The sequence below is a fragment of the Apodemus sylvaticus genome, chromosome 8 (assembly GCF_947179515.1).
Source record: "Apodemus sylvaticus chromosome 8, mApoSyl1.1, whole genome shotgun sequence".
NCBI classification, from domain to species: domain Eukaryota; kingdom Metazoa; phylum Chordata; class Mammalia; order Rodentia; family Muridae; genus Apodemus; species Apodemus sylvaticus.
Window position 1 is genome coordinate 91483393 of NC_067479.1, and position 19092 is coordinate 91502484.

The 19092-nt window shown below is 39.6% G+C and overlaps 1 protein-coding gene across 1 annotated transcript in view; it reads left to right on the forward strand.

Annotated features, from left to right (window-relative positions):
• The window catches only part of Erc2 (ELKS/RAB6-interacting/CAST family member 2), an 841184-nt gene that overhangs the window by 275577 nt on the left and 546515 nt on the right, over nt 1-19092 (forward strand). The window contains 1 exon segment of the mRNA XM_052190312.1: nt 960-1127. Coding sequence (XP_052046272.1) covers nt 960-1127 — 168 coding nt within the window.

Consider the following 19092-nt stretch of genomic DNA (forward strand, 5'->3'; position numbering starts at 1 on the left):
CTGTGGCCATGATGTCTCTTCACAGCAGTAAAACAGTGACGAAGATGAATGTGCATGCTGAGTGGTTGAGCAACTTTACACCTGGATGGAAACAAGAGATGGTTTTATGATCAGGTTTTATTTCTTTTCAGAGTAGCATTGTTGTAAAGACTAAAAACCTAAAACAAACATCAGGCCAATAGCAGAGCTAATAAATAAATTAGGTGAACTCCTGCAGTGGAATATTCTTCTTCAGTAAAAATTGATAAGTTCTTTGAACATGGGTTTGTATGGACATGATTTAGTCTCTAAGACATAAACATTTAGGCATATGCAACACAAAGTTTTAAAATATGAATAAGCTAATAATATGTTCTGTATGGGTGCAAAAGTTAATGATAGAACTGAAAAAAAACAATCTCAAAATTCAGTGGCCGTTCCCAGGGGGCTAGAGGGAGATGGATATGAGATAGAGTAAGCTTTACTCCAATCATTATTTTTATCCTTGGTGACTTGAATGATGCATGTTTTGCTTTTTCTTATAGCTCATGTATATTTTACGTTCTTTTGGCTTATTTATGCTTAAACTATTTTTCTTTTGAAGATTGTCTTCAAATGATACTCTTGAGTCATTGTCCACATTGTGAACTTGTTTCTCTGGTTAATTAACCATTGCCCCACTCTCTGATGGTCTTCCTGTTGACAGTAGACTTTGGGGTTTCAGAGACAATTAGGTTTTTGCAGGAAGCTTTCATAATATTGCAGACCTATTGGCTCAGTGAGATGGAATGCATTTGTCTACTTGCTTGTCCCTGTAGGGCCTCTTCCAGACCAGGACCATCTCTTTAAGCAGATACATGACATTTCATGCTATATTTTATAATTGTCAGCCATTAAAAACAGAGAAAGGAGTAGTTGTCAAGTGTAAACTACTTGAACAAAATTTTCTCAGATTTCGTGATTGTCTTCTTGTTTTACAGATTGATCAGCTGAAACAGGAACTTTCTAAGAAGGAGTCAGAACTTCTTGCCTTACAAACAAAGCTTGAAACCCTTAGCAATCAAAATTCAGATTGCAAGCAACACATTGAAGTGCTTAAAGAGTCGCTTACTGCCAAAGAACAGAGGGCTGCCATCCTTCAGACCGAGGTAAGGCCTGGGCTCTGGAAAACAGAGATACTTAGCTATATACAATATTTTTCCTGAGAGATATCCTGAAAAGAATCCTGACAAGAACTGTTTCTCAGAACTGCTGGGGCCAGATGTGTTTTGAGATTCACAGAATTTTGGGTTTTAAAGTGAGACCTGTTGTATATATCACAATTTTGTGACTCTACTACTGAGGTTGCAGCAGTACCTGAGATGTGGGACTCTTTTCAAGGAAGACAGTCTCATACTGAAGTGGGATAAATAATGATGAAGATTGGATTCATTGTCTGCTGTTGATTTGTGTCATATTTTGTACCCAAGGAGTTTGTTTTACATTTATATATTTTGTATTATATTTTTCATGGTTTAGAGCATCTTATTTTTTCAAGATGGGGTTTCTCTGTATAACAGCCCTATATGTCCTGGAACTCACTTTGTAGGCCAGGATGACCTCTAGCTCACATAGATCAGCCTGCATCTGTCAGCACAGTCCTGGGATTAAAGGTGTGAGCCACCACGCCTGGCTTTAGAGTATTGTTGTTGGTGTTGTTTGTTGTTTTGTTTGATTTGAGAATCATAGAGAATTGGACCTGGAATTAACATATTTGATCAAAATCATTAATATGATTAGACTAACCCATACTTTACTTGACAACCATTATATAGGTGATTCCTTATTAATTTTCCCAATGAAGAAAGTGAGCCCTTTGTGTTTCTTAAAGGAAACACGGCTTTGATATTTCTGATTCATATTTAGAGGAATAATCAAAGCAACCCCAAACTCCATACGTGTTGTTATACTTTTTTCTTGCTTCTTCTGGTTGGATTATACATTTCTCTTTTATAAGAAATACAGAAGTTGTTGTGTAAATAAAACAGCCTTCAAAAGCAATGGGCAATACAGCAAAGAAGGTGGTGAGCCCGGCTGATTTATATGTTGCACCTTGTGGGCTACTTTGGGAGAAGGCCTCATAATTGGTATGTATGTTCTCAGGGGCTCTTTGCAACCTCTCTCTTCAAGTCTCAATATAGACTTGAAAATGTAGAAGGACATACACATTTGACTTAGGAGTGAGTTGGGTTTGTTGAATAGATCTATGCCCTCATGTGTGGGCATTTTCTTTTTTAACACATGGATTATGGCATTAATTGAAAGATGACTTACATCTATCTCATTTGAAGGGGAAAAGTACAGAGGTCTAGAACTCTGCTATTCATTAGTGAGCCATTAGCCTCACAAGGCCATTTGAATTTAATTTGTTTAGAAAAAATTTAAATATAGTGCTTAAGTCACGTTAGCTGTGTTCTATGCATTTAGTAGTGTAATGCTGCTAATGCCTGCTAACAGTTTTCTAAAACAGGGATTTACTTGGGATCCAACTCTGGTCCTTTGATTGATTTTTATAGAATATTATTAGAACCCATCACATTTATTCATCTACACATCTGCTTTCTTGCTATAATACCAGTGTGGTGCAATTGTTATAGAGCTTGTGTGGGCTGTAGCACTGTAGATATTTACTGTCTAGTCTTTCATGGAAAAAAAAGATTGCTGGCACTCTCAGTGGAATGAGCAGGCATTGGAGTGTCCAACAAGGATTCCTTCTTGATTCCTATGCAGGCACAAGCCAGGTAGTTTGCTGAGTCCTATCCAAAAGCATGTTTGTTTTACAAAGCAGCATTTTATACCTGCGTTTTCGTCTTAATGTTATTGTAATTATTTCACTATGAGTTGGGTGGGAGGCAATATGATGAACACTGCAGTCTGCTTGCCCAGACAGGTACCCTGCTTCCCTGACAGTTTCTCTCCAGAAGGAAGAGTTCGGATAACCAGCTCAGAAGGCCTCTCATTTCACTATATTATACTGATTCCTGCCCACCCATCCTTCTACTTTACTTCTTTCAAATTAACCCATTTTAAATTAGACCCATACATATTTCATGAAAAAAGACTGAGGTGACATTATGTGGACAGCTTCTGTCCCATGTTCAATAATTTAATGGCCCAATGGAGAGATGGTGCTTTGAAGTAGAAATGAAGTCACTCTCAGAGGACAATGAGATGGTATTTTTGCACTCCTGCTTTGAAGCTGAGAGTGAGACATTAATAAGTTTATTGGCTGAAATAGCCAAGGAATTTTCTTTTGCCTTTTTTCTTCTATTAACATGACTGTGCACAGAAACAGAGGAATAAGTGGCCTGATGACATCTGTCTCTTGAAGAAAGCAATTTAGCTAAAATTAGCTCTAATTGTTGGATCGTGATGGAAGGATTCTGGCAGCATGGGAGAATATATTAAAGTGCTAGGGGCAGGAATTGAGGAAACCTCAGGGGTCAAGAACACCATACCATAAGAAGACCTACAAAGTTAACTAACCTGGGCGCAGGGGTACTCACAGACTAAACCGCCAACCAAAAAGCATGCATGGGTTAGACCTAGACCACTTATACAATGGTAGCACATGTGTAGCTTGGTCTTTATGTGGGTCCCCTAACAATTGGAGTTGGGGATATCTTTGACTCTGTTACCTGCCTTTGGAACCTCTTCCTGTAGCTAGAGTGCCTTGCTGTGACTTAATGTGCCAGAGTATGCTAGTACCCATAGGGGGGAGGTCTTCCTTTTCTCTGGGAAGTAGGGGAGGGAGTAGTGAGAGAAGGGGGTCTGTGAGGGTGTAACTGGGAAGAGAGGAGGGAATGGGGCCATGATCTGGTTGTAAAGTGATTAAATAAATTAATTAATGAAAAAAAGAAAGGTAACTAAGAAAAAAAAAGTGTTCTCTTTTCTTTGCCTCAACAGGAAAACCACCGTCTCCCTATCTCATATGTGGTTGCTTAGTGGGGAAGTGGTTGTTGAATGAGATATGTTACATCTCATTATGTCCTTCACTGGAAGATGTGAGTTAAAATGCACCCGGGGGATATAGAGCTTGCTCTCAGAACATGCTCTGTGACATGCTCTCAGAACATGCTCTGTGACATGCTCTCAGAACATGCTCTGTGACATGAGACAGTTGCTTGCAGTTTGATTTCTGACTCATTCCGAAAGGCTCTTGCCAGAACAAAAGAGAATGGGAAGAGTCCCACTGGCTTCTCTGGGACATCTCTGCTGCCAGCTGGCTTTAGCCGTCTATCTGTAGTACAGTATACATGATAGCTCTCACTGCTTATTCCTTGAGAACACAGTATAAATGACAGCTGAACTGGCATAGTAGTTCCTCTCTGTAAGGGAGGTTCTGCAAGTAGGACCTTTGTGTTTGGGAGGTAGTAGGATGAAGGGTGGGGTGAGAGGTGGGAGGCAAGTTGTCTGGGTTTGTGGCTATGTGGCTTGCCTCTTTGGTTGGCTTGTTTTCACTTACACAAATACCCAGGCGCTTTTGACATGTGTGCAGTAAATCAGTGGAATAATAATTATACACGTACAGAGATACACCACATGGCTCTTAACATAACATTTTACTTTTTAAAATAGCTTCAAAGGACCCCACAGCCACGTTTCTTATTTTGCTATTTCCTTTAATGTTTCCTACACACATCTTATCCCATTCGGCAGGTCATGTCCTGCACAGCAGTTGGTGTACTAGTGAATTGGCTTACATTCTTTCTTGTGCTTGAGTAATTATCAATATGAACAGAAAATAGGAAGGATAAAGTCCAAATGTTTATTTCAGTTGGAATTAGAATGTTTTTAAAAATAAAGGAACAAGCACAGTGTATAGAAGTCAGAGGTGTGTGGTTATGCGTGAATCTCCCTGTTAACATATATGTGTGTATGGGAGAAGGTCTGAACACAGAATTCAGGAACGTGCTTTCCATGCTTGTAGTAAAGTGTTCTAACTAAGTTGTAAGCTGAGTTTCCTGTATTGCTCTTGTTATTAGTGTTGTTGCTGTTCATTGATTGGATGCTTGAGCAAGTTAAAATTTTTTTCTCACCTATTCTATTTCAGCTTTGTGAGTTTGTTTTGGATCTGTAGGCTGTGTGTATATCATAGTCTAGCCTTTCGGTCTTACTGCCGCCATTTGCACTGGGGAGCTGGGCAGTTCCACAACCTTCTGTGCACAGCCTACCAGGAAAGAGTGATCTCCCAGCAGTGCTTTCACTTCTGAGCACAGAGGTGAGATCTCTTTCGCCTTCTCTCTGGAGAGGGACAGCTAAGGAGCACATGGGGCATATGATCAGTGGAGCAGCTGGGACAGAGGTCTTTAGGCTGCCATTTGCACCAGAGAGCCAGGTGGCTTCAAAGCCTTCTGTGCAAAGACCCTGCCAGAAAAGAGTTGGTTTCCCAGAAATACAGACACAGGCTTACAGGCCCACAGGAGGGACAAGCTCCTGCCGCAGACAGCAAGACCAACCAGCACCAGAGATAACCAGGTAGCAAAAGGCAAGCACAAGAATCCTACCAACAGAAACCAAGGCTACTTGGCGACATCAGAACCCAGTTCTTCCACCACAGCAAGTCCCGGATACCGCCAACATACTGGAAAAGCAAGAATTGGATTTAAAATCGTATCTCATGATGCTGATAGAGGGCTTCAAGAAGGACTTAAATAACTCCTTAAAGAAATACAGGAGAACATGGGTCAACAGGTAAAACCCTTAAAGAGGAAACACAAAAATCCCTTAAAGAAATATAGGAGAACATTGGTCAACAGGCAGAAGCTCTTAAAATCCCTTAAAGAATTACAGGAAAACACAAACAAGTGAAGCAACTGAGCAAAACCATCCAGGATCTAAAAGTGTAAGTAGAAAAAATAAAGAAATCACAAAGTGAGATGTCTCTGGAGAAAGAAAACCTTGGAAATAATTCAGGAGTCATAGATGCAAGCATCAACAACAAAATACAAGAGAAAGAAGAATCTCAGGTGCTGAAGATACCATAGAAAACATTGACTCAACAGTCAAGGAAAATGCAAAATGCATAAAGCTTGTAACCCAAAACATCCAGGAAATCCAGGACACAATGAGAAGGCCAAACCTAAGGATTATAGGTATAGAAGAGAGTGAAGATTTCCAACTTAACAGGCCAATAAATATCTAGAAGAAAACTTCCCTAACCTAAAGAAAGAGATGTCCATGAACATACAAGAAGCCTACAGACTCCAAACAGACTGGACTAGACCAGAATGTCCTCCTGGCACATAATAATCAAAACACCAAATGCACTAAACAAAGAAAGAATATTAAAAGCATATTTAATAAAATATTCTTTTAAAAGAATATTAAAATGAAAAAGGGCAAGTAACTAATAAAGGCAGACCTATCAGAATTACACCGGACTTCTCACCAGAGACCAAGAAAGCTAGAAGATCTTGGGTAGACCTCATACAGACCCTAAGAGAACACAAATGCCAGCCCAGGCTACTATTCCCAGCAAAACTCTAAATCACCATAGATGGAGAAACCAAGGTATTCCATGATAAAACCAAATTTACACAATATCTTCCCACAAAGGATATCAGCCCTACAAAGGATAATAGATGGAAAACTCCAAAACATGGAAGGCAACTACACCCTAGAAAAAGCAAGAAAGTAATCTTCTTCCAACAAACTCATAAGAAGATAACTACACAAAAATAAAAATAACATAAATAATAGGAAACAATAATCACTCTTCCTTAATAACTCTTAACATCAATAGACTCAATTCCCAATAAAAAGTCATAAACTAACAGAAATATTTTTCATGTAAATCTTCAATTTTATCAGAAAATGTTAGTAATTCTTCTTTCAATTAATTTAGTAATTTATATCTACTATTTTATCTGAATTATTTTTCATAATAATCTTCAATTTTAATATGTTTTTCTATGTATTTCTTCTATTTTATCAGAAATGTTTTCCATGTAAATCTCTGGTTTTATCACATAATGTTTTAATTCCACATTCAATTAATTTAGAAAGGTTTTTTATGTCTACCATTTTATCTGTATAATTTTCCATGATACTCTTTAATTTTAACATGTTTTTCTATATATTTCTTCAATTTTATTAGAAACATTTTCCATGCAAATCTTCAACTTTGTTAGAAAATGTTTACAATTCCACTTTTAATCAACTTAGGAATACTTTTATGCCTACCATTATTATATCTATATAAAATTTTCCATGATAATCTTCAATTTTAACGTTTTACATTTTTCTACAATTTTATCAGAAATATTTTCCACGTAAATCTTCAATTCTATCATAAAATGTTTCTACTTCCCTTTTCAATTAATTTAGCAATGTTCATTATATCCACCACTTAACTCTTCAATTTTTAATGAAAATTGTTAATTTTAATGTGTTTTTCTATACATTTTTTCTATTTTATCAGAATCATTTTCCATGTAAATCTTCAATTTTATCATAAAATATTTTTACTTTCTTTTTCAATAAAAGAACATGCTTTTCCAAAAACAACAAAAAAAAGAAGGAACAATAGAAGAAAGAAAAGAGTCCAGTCTTTCACAGTTTAACCCAGATATCTTTTTATGTCTTAAATTGAAACAGAAAGAATCGTACTACCTATTGTTTCTTTTGTGAGTACTACCAATTGGTTCTTTTCCCAAATGAAGACTTTTGCTTCTGCTGTTTTAGAGAGCATCCTTGTTTCTGGCTCAGCATGATTGCCAAAGTACGAGTCATGGTAATTCTTACACACATTTTCTATATGATATATCATAGTCTACACAATGTTAAAGTTCTGTTTGCTTGTTTTATACTAACGTATGTTGCAGATAGGTCAGAGAGGTGATCTACGTGTCTATGAACTTGTTAGCTAACAAGGAATATAGGCGTTTCTAGCTCTGACAGGCAAGGTGCACCATGTGTTGGGTAGGGTAGTGAGTTCCATAGCAAAGGTTCATAACTTTTCTTTTGAAAATGTCATAGATTATATGTAATCAATTACAGATTATTATATAATCTATAGACTTTCTTTCCAGAAAATTCTTCTTGTGGTACCTTGCAGACAATTCTACATACTCAGGAACTGTTCAGTCTTTAAGACCCACAAGCTTGGAACAAGATTGTCACTGTCTTTTATTGTTTTAAATTTGTCAAAATATATATTTTATTTTATGAGGGATTTCTAGGTAAAGACTTCTTTCTACTTCCTGCCTCACCTCTTGCCCTGAATTCTGGGAAGTGACTTTCTACTCACCTCAGTGGAGACTTCAAAAGGTAATAGTTACTGTCTTTCTTTGGATAGACTTTTGATGCTTGTCCAGCACAAGCAGCGCAGTGTTGCACGCAGGTGCTTTTTAAGCAATTAGTAGCACACACCCAAACCAGCTTTGCCTGCTGCTCTGCTACCCTTTTGGCATTTGTGGGTACAATGTTCTACTTTCAAACCTTGCAAGGAATGTCTTTAGCATTAATAAATTAAGGGACTTGGTGAAATAAAAAAGCATACAAAGAAAGTCCCCCTGTCATTTATATTTTTTCCAGTCCAGTCCCCTTATTGGCTTCATGGTTTTAAATGTTTTTATTCAGTGGGGAAAAGGCACTATTTGAAACTTTTATTGATAACATTTTTAACTGCAAGAAAAAGACGTAAACCTACGGAGCAGTAACTATCACGGTGGCCACAGTTGGGAGGTCTGCAAAATGCTTTATTGCCAATAGGGAAAAAATGTTGGGAACCACAGTCATTACAGGGGTCACCACCTCTGTTTCGTGCATCCCGTCCCCATTTTGAGAGCAGGGATGAGGACGGCAAAACCCAGCTCCACACTTTCCTTCCCTTAACATCTAAGGGCTTTGTTTTGATTTTCTCTTTATTAATGATGTGAAAAGTTTGGGGTCAAATAAAAATGAGCTAAGGTTAGGCTTTGTGGGACTCAGAGTGGTGAAGGTGTCTCTGTATCTAGCTAGGGGGAAGGACCTGGCTAAAGGGGCTGACTTGATTGTCTATGCTTTTTCAGCTACTTTGTAGGTGTTAGCTCTCCCAGTGAATTATGCAACCAGCCTCTTGCTTTCCTGTGGTACAAACAGGAATGACCTATAGCAAAAGAATCAAAATGGAACACAAAGATCCTCCCAAGCCGGTGAAAATGTTCTGTGGCCACTGCATCGCTGTTTGGGGATCGTTAGAACATACCGTGGATAATCACTGACATCGTTCTTTGCCATAGGTCAAGAGTCTAGTAAGGTTGTTGTTCTGAGTTCTCAGAAAACGCCATATTTAACACCTTGTTAGGATGAAATTGCTTCTGACTTTATATACACAGGTGTTCAGTTTGAATCCTAATGAACTGTGAAATAGGTAGATGTCTAAAAGGAAATTCTATAAATTGTGAACAGGACTCTGTCAGCACACTAAATGGATTAGGAAAATTCATTGTCTGCCCTGCAACTGAACACCAGTGTGATGCGTGCCCCTGAATTAGTCCTGAAAAGCCAATAAACCAGAGGAAGAAAGCCGAGCCCACGAGATGTTGATTGTGGGGGTTCCCCACCACAAATGAATCTGGAAATCAGAATGGCTATTCAGAGAAAGGCCAAGAAGGAGTACATGTGAGCAGACAACACAGAATTTATAGAGCAAAACCACAAACACCTTATTTTCCATTGTACTAAAACAGTGCTATTTTACACTCCTCTTTTTGTATGTAATTCTGCTTTCAATTTTATATTGTTGCTGCAACTCAAATCTCATTATAAGTCTTCCAACAAAAATCCCTTTTTAATCAAAAACTTTCCAAGCCCAGCCATTGTAGGCATTTTTTGAGCAACCTATTTTTCTACTGAAACAAAAGAATTTGGTCCCTCCTGGGTGAGCTGGTGGGGATGTTATTTGACCCGGGTGGCCAAACATGTAATTAAGATAACTGAATCATTTTAATTTCTGCATTAAGTCCTTTCATCATCTGAGGCCATTGTTTTGGGGTAGAGAGATAGGGAGAGTCCTTTTATTTTCTTTGAGAGAAAAGAAAAGGATTGTTAGTGCTTTTGCTGGCTGTGCTTCTACAAGTTGTGACTAGAAGTAACAGTACCCAATTAACCAGTCACTGCTGGGGATACCCATGCCTGCTGGTGAGCCCTGTGTACTGATAAACCGTTGTTTAGGAAGGAACAGATATCTCTGCCATGTCTCTGCACCTCTGACCCTCCACTTACAGAGACATACAGCATCCGGAGGGGAGCTCTAGCAGAACCTCCAAGCTTAGCTTTCCTTTAAAATATGTTATTGAAAACAGGATGCATTTTATCCACTTTTACCCTTTTATGAGCCCTGCATTTAGAAAGCAGGTCAGAAAGTGATTCTGCTCTCTGACACAGGTTCCATGTCTACTTCCTGTCTTCCTTGAAGAAGACCCTGAACACTACAATTAGGTTTCTTTGCTGTGTATTTTCACAGCAACCCCAAAATGCCCAGTTAAATCTCGTGGCAGGGCCTCTGTAAGAAGATGGGGCTCCATTTAAATGTACTTTTCCCTTTAAGTTAAATCCACATATTTGTACAGATATTTTGTTTTCTGCTCTTATTTTTTTTTTAAGGCAGTACAATCAAGACAGTCAGTTGTATGGATTTAACCCTGGGAAATATATTGAAGTCTACAAAAGTTTTGGCATTTAACTTAGAATTCGAAATCTCATTTATTATTATTAATGTGTATGTGCATGTGAGTGGGAGAGAGAACAAGTATGAGCGTTCACTGTGAGGTCAGAGGTTAACTCTCAGTCAGTTCTTTCCTTTCTCTGTGAGGTCCTGGGATTTGATCACATCATCGGGTTTGATTGGCAAGCTCCACTTGATTCTTTGAGATGTAACTGATTTCTCAAGACCTTCCAGCCAGCATTTTCCTTACAACATTACTTGGTAGTTGTTTATCTGAAGCTGAAAAGACTGTAATTTGGAGTTGTAACATCTTCCCAAGTGTGAGCGGATGTGCTGAGGTGACTCCTCGGTTGGGAACCAGCCATACCAACTGTCAGAAAATCTCTCCATAGCAGTGACATCCATGAGCGAATGCCCTTGCAGTCATTCAGAGAGCATCCCGAGAAGGGAAGTGGGGCAAGGAGATGCAGCTGTCTCTGAGGTCATGGGTGAGGTCATGGGTGAGGTCATGGGTGAGGTCATGGGTGAGGCCACATCAGCTCCCCAGCCTCTTTCCCATCTACAACCAGGGAGCCCATCAACAACACCCATTTGAACTATTTGGAAAACAAACTATACGTCCTATAATGTGTGTGTGTGTGTGTGTGTGTGTGTGTGTGTGTGTGTGTACACATGCGAGTATACATGCCCGAAGAGGGGTAAAGTAAATGTTACATGTGTTCCTCAGTTTTTCTCTTCTGTTGAGACAAAGTTTCCCATTGAAACTTGAATTTACTAATTTGGCTAGACTGGCCAGGCAGGCCCAGAGGCCCTTCTGTCTCCATCTCCTCAGCTCCAGGATTATAGAGCCATAATGTTGTGCCCAGGGTTGTGTTTTGTTTTGTTTTTTAAGTAATGTGGATGCTGATTGAACTGAAGTCCTCATAGCTGCAGTCAGCCCTTAACTCGCTGGGTCATTTTCACAGGCTTCCACAAATAATTTTATAGGAATGATGTGTAAAACTGATAAATTTGGTGGCAAACAGTTTTTGCACATGATAATTATTGAATATAAAGATCAACTTAGAGAAATTTGTGGTAAATAAAGAGTTCATATTTCTAATGAATGGAACTTTTGAAAAGAGATAACCAAAGAGACAAGAGCCCTGTAAAATACTAGGCCCAATCCTCAGTCAGCGTACAGAGAAATGAATGTAAATGTACCCAATGTTTTATATTTAATCGGAGGAGATGAATGCATATTAAAACTACATTGAAAATAATTTTCACCTGATGGGCAAAAGTCCAAAAGTTTAAAATGCTTTCTGTTGGCAAGGCAAGGGGAAAACTAAACCTCTAATAATGATGGTTTTAAAGCAGAATCGTTATTTCCTTGGGAGAATTTGGCAACAATTACCAAATTTTCCATGTTTACCTTTGTCTTGGAATCTCAGTTCTACAAATAGATATCAAAGGTACACTGGCAAAAGTATGAAAATACTCAACATTCATGATTCTTATCCACAAACACTGGAAATAATCAAGATATCTACCAGGATCAAACTTATTTAATAAATCATGGTGATGTATAAAACGAAATGCTACACAGCTATACAAAACATAATCTAGGTCTTAATACAAAATGGGGTGATCTCTAGATGACGTTGTCAAGTGCAAAAAGAGAGTTGGCATGCTTGTTTATGTATAGATTGAAGTGCCATGGCCATACCTGCATGGATGCAGCAAATCATAAAATCAATAAGAAATAACGGAGTTGGGCTGGAGAGATGACTCAGCAGTTAAGAGAACTGACTGTTCTTCCAAAGGTCCTGAGTTCAAATCCCAGCAACCACATCGTGGCTTACAACCCTCTGTAATGAGATCTGATGCCCTCTTCCAGTGTGTCTGAAGAAAGCTACAGTGTACTTACATATAATAGATAAATAAATTTAAAAAAAAGAAAAAAGAAAAGAAATACTGGAGTTGACAGGCACACAACCTAGATGATGAAATGAACCTTATTTATAGATAATGTCTTGGAGCTTTGAGAATAGTTTATATAATTACAAAGTCAAATTAAACCTTGAAATATAATCCTTACCTTGTTAGAGAGAGAAATATAATCCTTATAAATAGTTAGAGAGAAAATGAAGCATTCATCTATGTGCAGTTTGAACAGTATCATGACCAGGGACCCAGTACCTTTGCAAATGCCTTTAGTGAAGGCTTAAATTTCTCAAAACATACTTTAATTATGGTTCTTTAATGTTTCAACCTCCCTTCTAGTTCAGTACCCACTAGAGGTAGGAAAAAGAAAGGTTAACAGTAAATGAGGGTTGTGGACCTGTTGAGAAATATTTCTTTGGGGAGATTCCAATCTTCATTGTCAGCAGTCTAGTCCATTAACAAATCACCGAACATGAATCAGCAGCGACAGTCCAGTTCACCTGGCAAACACCAAACATAAGTCAGTGGCAGCAGGACGATCCAGAAGAGACCATGAGGTTCTGCTGATCAGCACATGCCCTGGGAAGTGGCAAGAAGCAACTGGAATACCACCAGAAGTTCTTTGGTGTGTTTCTCTCTACAAAGTCAAAACAAGTGAAAATCAGTGAAGAAAGCAAGGTGAACTAACGCAAGAGTGTCATACGAGAAGACCAGCATCAGTGAATTCCAACAATGAGCAGCAAGAGTTGCAAGGCGAGACAATGCAAGAGCTGTCTGTTGGGTTGTACTTCCCAAACAGTGCATACCTTTCAAGCATCCACTCCAGCAAAACATCACAGACCCTTTCACCAGGTACTTTCCAGAAAAATACCATGTGTCTCTTCTTAGCAAAACATCTTCTCACGTGTCTGCTTTAGCAAAACATCCTCTCATAAGACAGTTTCCAGATAAATATCACATGACACAATGAGTTTCCAACAAAACAAGGAATCTCCACTTCACTTTAGTATTCAGTTCTCTGTGTGTCAATCTCTAGTGGATTTACTCAAGAACAAAGAGAAATGTAAAACTCCTTAAGAATCATTCAGTAATTATGCTATTTGTTGTGGTGTGGCTATCATTGTCTAAATGGATGTATCTGAAGAGCTGGATCAAGTGAGCACTTTTCTTTTTGCCCTTGAGAATTAGAATTTTCAGCATAGGACAGAGGAATTGCGCAGACTAGTTGTCAGCACTGGTTTAAACTAGACTGGAGCATCTCAGTTCATATCCTCAGGTGAACTTGGGGTAAGCTTAAAAATAAGCATGTGCATCTTTGATAATTGGTATACAGGATAATATATGCTAAGAATAAATAGCTGTATACTACTGCATAGTCTAGCTATGCCTCTGAAAAGCTTTAGAAATAAGGACAGTCTAGCAGCAGTAGGTACTCCCCCCACCAACCCCATCACAATTCACTATTTTTCTTTTTTTCACTTTTTTCTTTTTTTATTTTCTATATTCTTTGTTTACATTCCAAATGATTTCCCTTTCCTGGTTTCCTTCTCCCCCATAAGTACCATAAGCCCTCTTCCTTCTGCAATCAACCCCCTCCCACTTCTCTGTCCCCTACAATGTAGTCCCCTACAATGCTGCATCAAGCCTTTCCAGGACCAGGGCCCTCTCCTTCCTTCTTCTTGGGAATGATTTGATATGTGAGTTGTGTCTTAATTAAGGCTTTTGTAGAAGTGGGTGAATCTAGGGCTAGAGGAGGAAATGCTGCCTGGGACAGCTCGTCACCCTGGAGAGGGGTGATGTCAATTACTGGTGGCATTGGGAAAGAGCCAAGGCAAACACCCAGCTGCAGCTGTGGTGGCTCATGCCTGCAACCCCAGTATCCCAGAGCAGAGGCAGGAAGATCATGAGTCCAAGGCCAGCCTGGACTACATCAGGAGACTCTGTCTTGTATATATAAGCTAATGAAACAGTCTTTCTGAAAAAGTTTCTGAAAATGTAATAAAATCTAGGAGGAAGCTGGCAAAGAAAACCTTCAGCTGGGCTTAGCAAACATGGAAAACCTCCCATCGGGTAGTTAGGCTATGCATTTCTGAATAGAGAGAGGCAGGGAAGGGGCCTGATGGAAAAGACTCGGCAACGCATCACCCATCACAATGTACAGACCTTATTATGATCCTAGCTAAGTAAATAAAATGGAGAAATTTAAAGGTTTGACAGATAATATGTGAAGGAATAACTGGCAAGTTTTTTTTTATGTTGTGATAATGGTTTTAGTTTGGATAAGAAACCTTTATCTTCTAGACAAGTCCGAAAATGCTTATAGATGACATAAAGTAGCATTTGTGACCTCATTTAGAAGAATTATGGTTGTTGAGAAAGAAAATACCAGTCCAGAAGAAGGAAGCCCTGTTGTATTTTTTTTTTTTTCTCTATAAGGAAATTTTCAAGGCAATGCCATGCGTTAGGTGAGATGCAGGGCAGCTGAGGTCATGGCCACAATGTCTTATGATGTCATCAAGTAGTTCAGCAGGCATGGCAGAGAAGGGTGCTCTTTTTTTTTTTTTTTTTGCCAAAAGATCTCTAATTTTTTTTTATTCGATATAATTTATTTACATTTCAAATGATTTCCCCTTTTCTAGCCCCTGACTCCCCGAAAGTCCCGTAAGTCCCCTTCTCTTCCCTTGTCCTCCCACCCACCCCTTCCCACTTCCCCGTTCTGGTTTTGCCGAATACTGTTTCACTGAGTCTTTCCAGAACCAGGGACCACTCCTCCTTTCTTCTTGTACCTCATTTGATGTGTGGATTATGTTTTGGGTATTCCAGTTTTCTAGGTTAATAACCACTTATTAGTGAGTGCATACCATGATTCACCTTTTGAGTCTGGGTTACCTCACTTAGTATGATGTTCTCTAGCTCCATCCATTTGCCTAAGAATTTCATGAATTCATTGTTTCTAATGGCTGAATAGTACTCCATTGTGTAGATATACCACATTTTTTGCATCCACTCTTCTGTTGAGGGATACCTGGGTTCTTTCCAGCATCTGGCAATTATAAATAGGGCTGCTATGAACATAGTAGAGCATGTATCCTTATTACATGGTGGGGAATCCTCTGGGTATATGCCCAGGAGTGGTATAGCAGGATCTTCTGGAAGTGAGGTGCCCAGTTTTCGGAGGAACCATCAGACTGATTTCCAGAGTGGTTGTACCAATTTGCAACCCCACCAGCAGTGGAGGAGTGTTCCTCTTTCTCCACACAAGAAGGGTGCTCTTTAACTTGCGTGAGACCTGAGAGAAAAGGCAAACGTGGCTTTAATGTCTTTCTCCTCAGCTCTAGGACTTGTGTGTGTGCGCCAAAGCAGGGTCCCGTTTCCATTTCCCCTTGCTTTTGGACCGCGCATCTTCATTGCACTGTGTCCTTTTAGACCCAGTTGGCTTCTTTTGGTCATTTTCACCAAGCCCTTCAGATTTCTCTCTAAGTGGATGCTGGCTTTTGAGGGTGGAGACATTTTATCTCATTCTTCCTTCTCTGACATCTGGCTGCACCCATCTGCCTCCTGTTCACTTGTTAGATATTAGAAGTGTGGGTTCATATCAACAGTCTTTATAAAGCTTGGGGATTTGTTCAGGGTCTCAGAAGGTATGACACATCCGCAGTGCCTATGAAGAAATAAATGTAGGGGGCTGTATGATATGCTCAGTGGGAGAAGGTTCCTGCTGCCACAACCCTGCCTTGAATTCAATCCCCAGAACCCATGTGGCAGAGGAGCAAGCTGACTTGTTTGTGTCCTCTGACTCCCCTGTCTGTGTATCTGTTGGTCTTTCTGTCTCTTTTACTAAATAAAAATGTAAAAAAGAAAAAAAGAAAAGTGAACATATTGTGATGATTCTATGCTAGAATACCAGTCCTCTACAGTTCTACATGAAGCCTTTTTTCTGCACTCTATATTGATTGCATTACCTTCAAGATGAAACTTATAATTCAAGCTAGGAGTTCATAGTTTTTATTTTTTCTGGCAAAGTGGTGCTTTCTATTCGTGAATAACATAATTAAAGTGCTTGGCGCTGGTAAAATCAGTAGGATGAAGTCACTTATGGTGTTAATACAATTGAACACATTTTGTCCAACAGGAAGTGTCATATATCATCAAAACTAAAATGATAGTATCATATCACATTTATTAAGCACTTACAGTTGCCAAGCTCATTTTTAATGTCAAATAATCCATAATTCCATTCCCTGAGGTTTGTAGTACTGTATAACAGTGGGTTTTCTTATATTATACAGATTTATATCTGTAAAGTGGTCATAGTTAGAATGGATTTAACAGTCATCTGCAATAAATAAGTATATATGCATACAGATACAAATATTATATATACATATACAGTATATATATCATATATATAATAGACATTATTATATGCTGCCTGTTAAGGTCCAGGGTAAGTTATGTGAAACCCACTTATTCCTAGTCTCTCTCCATATATAGTTCCAGAAATAAAGACAGCACCGTAGAATAGATTCTACATTGTAGGCAGAGACAAGGAGGTATAAAGCTCTGGGCATTAATTAATTGGGGAGCCTCAAGAGAGACTTCACAGAGGAGGGGAAACGATGTAGACCCTGACAGATGATTTATTTTCTAGGGTGAGGGAGGTGGAGGGGAAAAATAGCAGAAGACAAAATGGCACAGAGATGAGGGCTCAGCAGTAAGAACAGTTGCAGGGGGAGGGGCAAGGGAAAGAAAAAGTACAGGGGTGAAGAAGTGTACCCTATCCGAGAAGTAGTAATGTAGCCTCCTGTTTGAAATGAGGCGTGCGGCTGTAGGTGTGGGGACAGCATAAGGTATGTAGCATAACAGTGGAGATCATGAGACTTGGCAGCAGACACTGCCTGGTTTAGAATCCAGTTCTTAAGTCTAATGAGAATGTGTTCATCCTCTTCTTACTTAATAGATAAAAATTGATGTCTTCTGTGAGCTTGATGCTTTCCAATGTGGCTGGGAGAGAAAGTAAACAAGGCAGGTGGAGTCCATGCTTAAGTAGCCTCTATTCTGTGGATGAGGTCAAGGAGAGAAACAAAAATGAAAGGTCCCCTTAAGTGGAACGTGTGACCCACCCTGCAGTGATCCTAGTGTGAGCCACCCTGCAGTGATTCTAGTGTGACCCACCCTGCAGTGATCCTAGTGTGACCCACCCTGCAGTGATCCTAGTGTGACCCATGCTGCCGTTGATTCTGGTATCAAGGATGCAAGTACTGGGGTGTCAGGAATGAGTAGGCTTGGGTGCCACTGGGCAGGCAAAACAACAGTGTGTCATAAGTGCAGTGAGAAAAGTGTTGGGGTAAACTCAGGAGGGAGCTGGAGAGTCCAGACCACAGGAGAAAAACAGAGAAGTCACTGCAGGGGAGAAGGCAGGAGATAGTCTGATTTTTCAGTCGTAAAAGTCTGTTTTTCTGTGTGTGAGCCAGTGACTTTGAGGCTACAGTAGACATTGTGGTTTGGTGAGTTAGTGACCTAGACTCTGTGATAGTGAGGAAGTGAGAGAAGAGACTGCTTTGCCCTCCCTTTAGGAGTCTCCTGTACATTCATTCAGATAACTTTTGTAAGAAAATCCCGTAGTGGTATACCTTTTAGAAGCTGAGACATTCAATGTCAGAGTGCCAACAGATCTAGGTCTAGAGAACCAACTTTATGGTTCTATGTAGTGTTCTACTCCATGTTGTTTTACCTGGTGGAAGGGCCTCACCAGCTCTGTGGGGCTTTATTATAAAGATCAAACCCCAGGCTGCAAGTATCCTGCTCACGAATGACTTCCCCCTTATCATTACCCTGGAAGGTAGCAATGCTCAAAAGTGAGTCACAGCTGAACCAACATTCAGACCACAGCAGGTGATTATCAGAATGTGTTGAAATATTGGAGATGAGATTGGGAAGAGGCTTAAGGCTAGGTTATTTGGTATTTGGTTAGAATAAATGAGTGGGAAAGTTATGTATCTCCCTAAAATACCAGAGAACTTTTTGTATGGGTTAAGTGAGAGTAGATGTATTTCTGTGGTGGGTGAATTAATCAGATAATCAGATATGCTCAGTGTTTTCTTGGAGTATCTGAACTTATGAGAGACAAAAGTCCATAGGTTGGGAGAGAAGTTGAGAATGTGCCAAAGAGGAGGCCTTAGCAGAAGCCTCGAGGCAGCAGAGCGTTAGAGGAAGCACACTGTAGGGCGGTATCTCAGTAGCAGCCATAGGAGCTGTGGGGAGGAGATGCTGGGAGCTGGAGCCTCGATGCTCCTGCTCCTGCGGATCAGAGGGCTTCTGCGTCAGTGTGCGGCTGCCCACTGTGTAGTGAATTCCAGGACAGCCAGGGTCAGACTGGCCTCAAAACTCTGATATCTGCCTATCTCTGCCTCCTGAGTGCTGGGATTAAAGGTGTGTACCACCATGTTTGGCCCCTCAAGTCTTTTTCAAAGGTTGAAAAATGTGTCAGAGTGTGT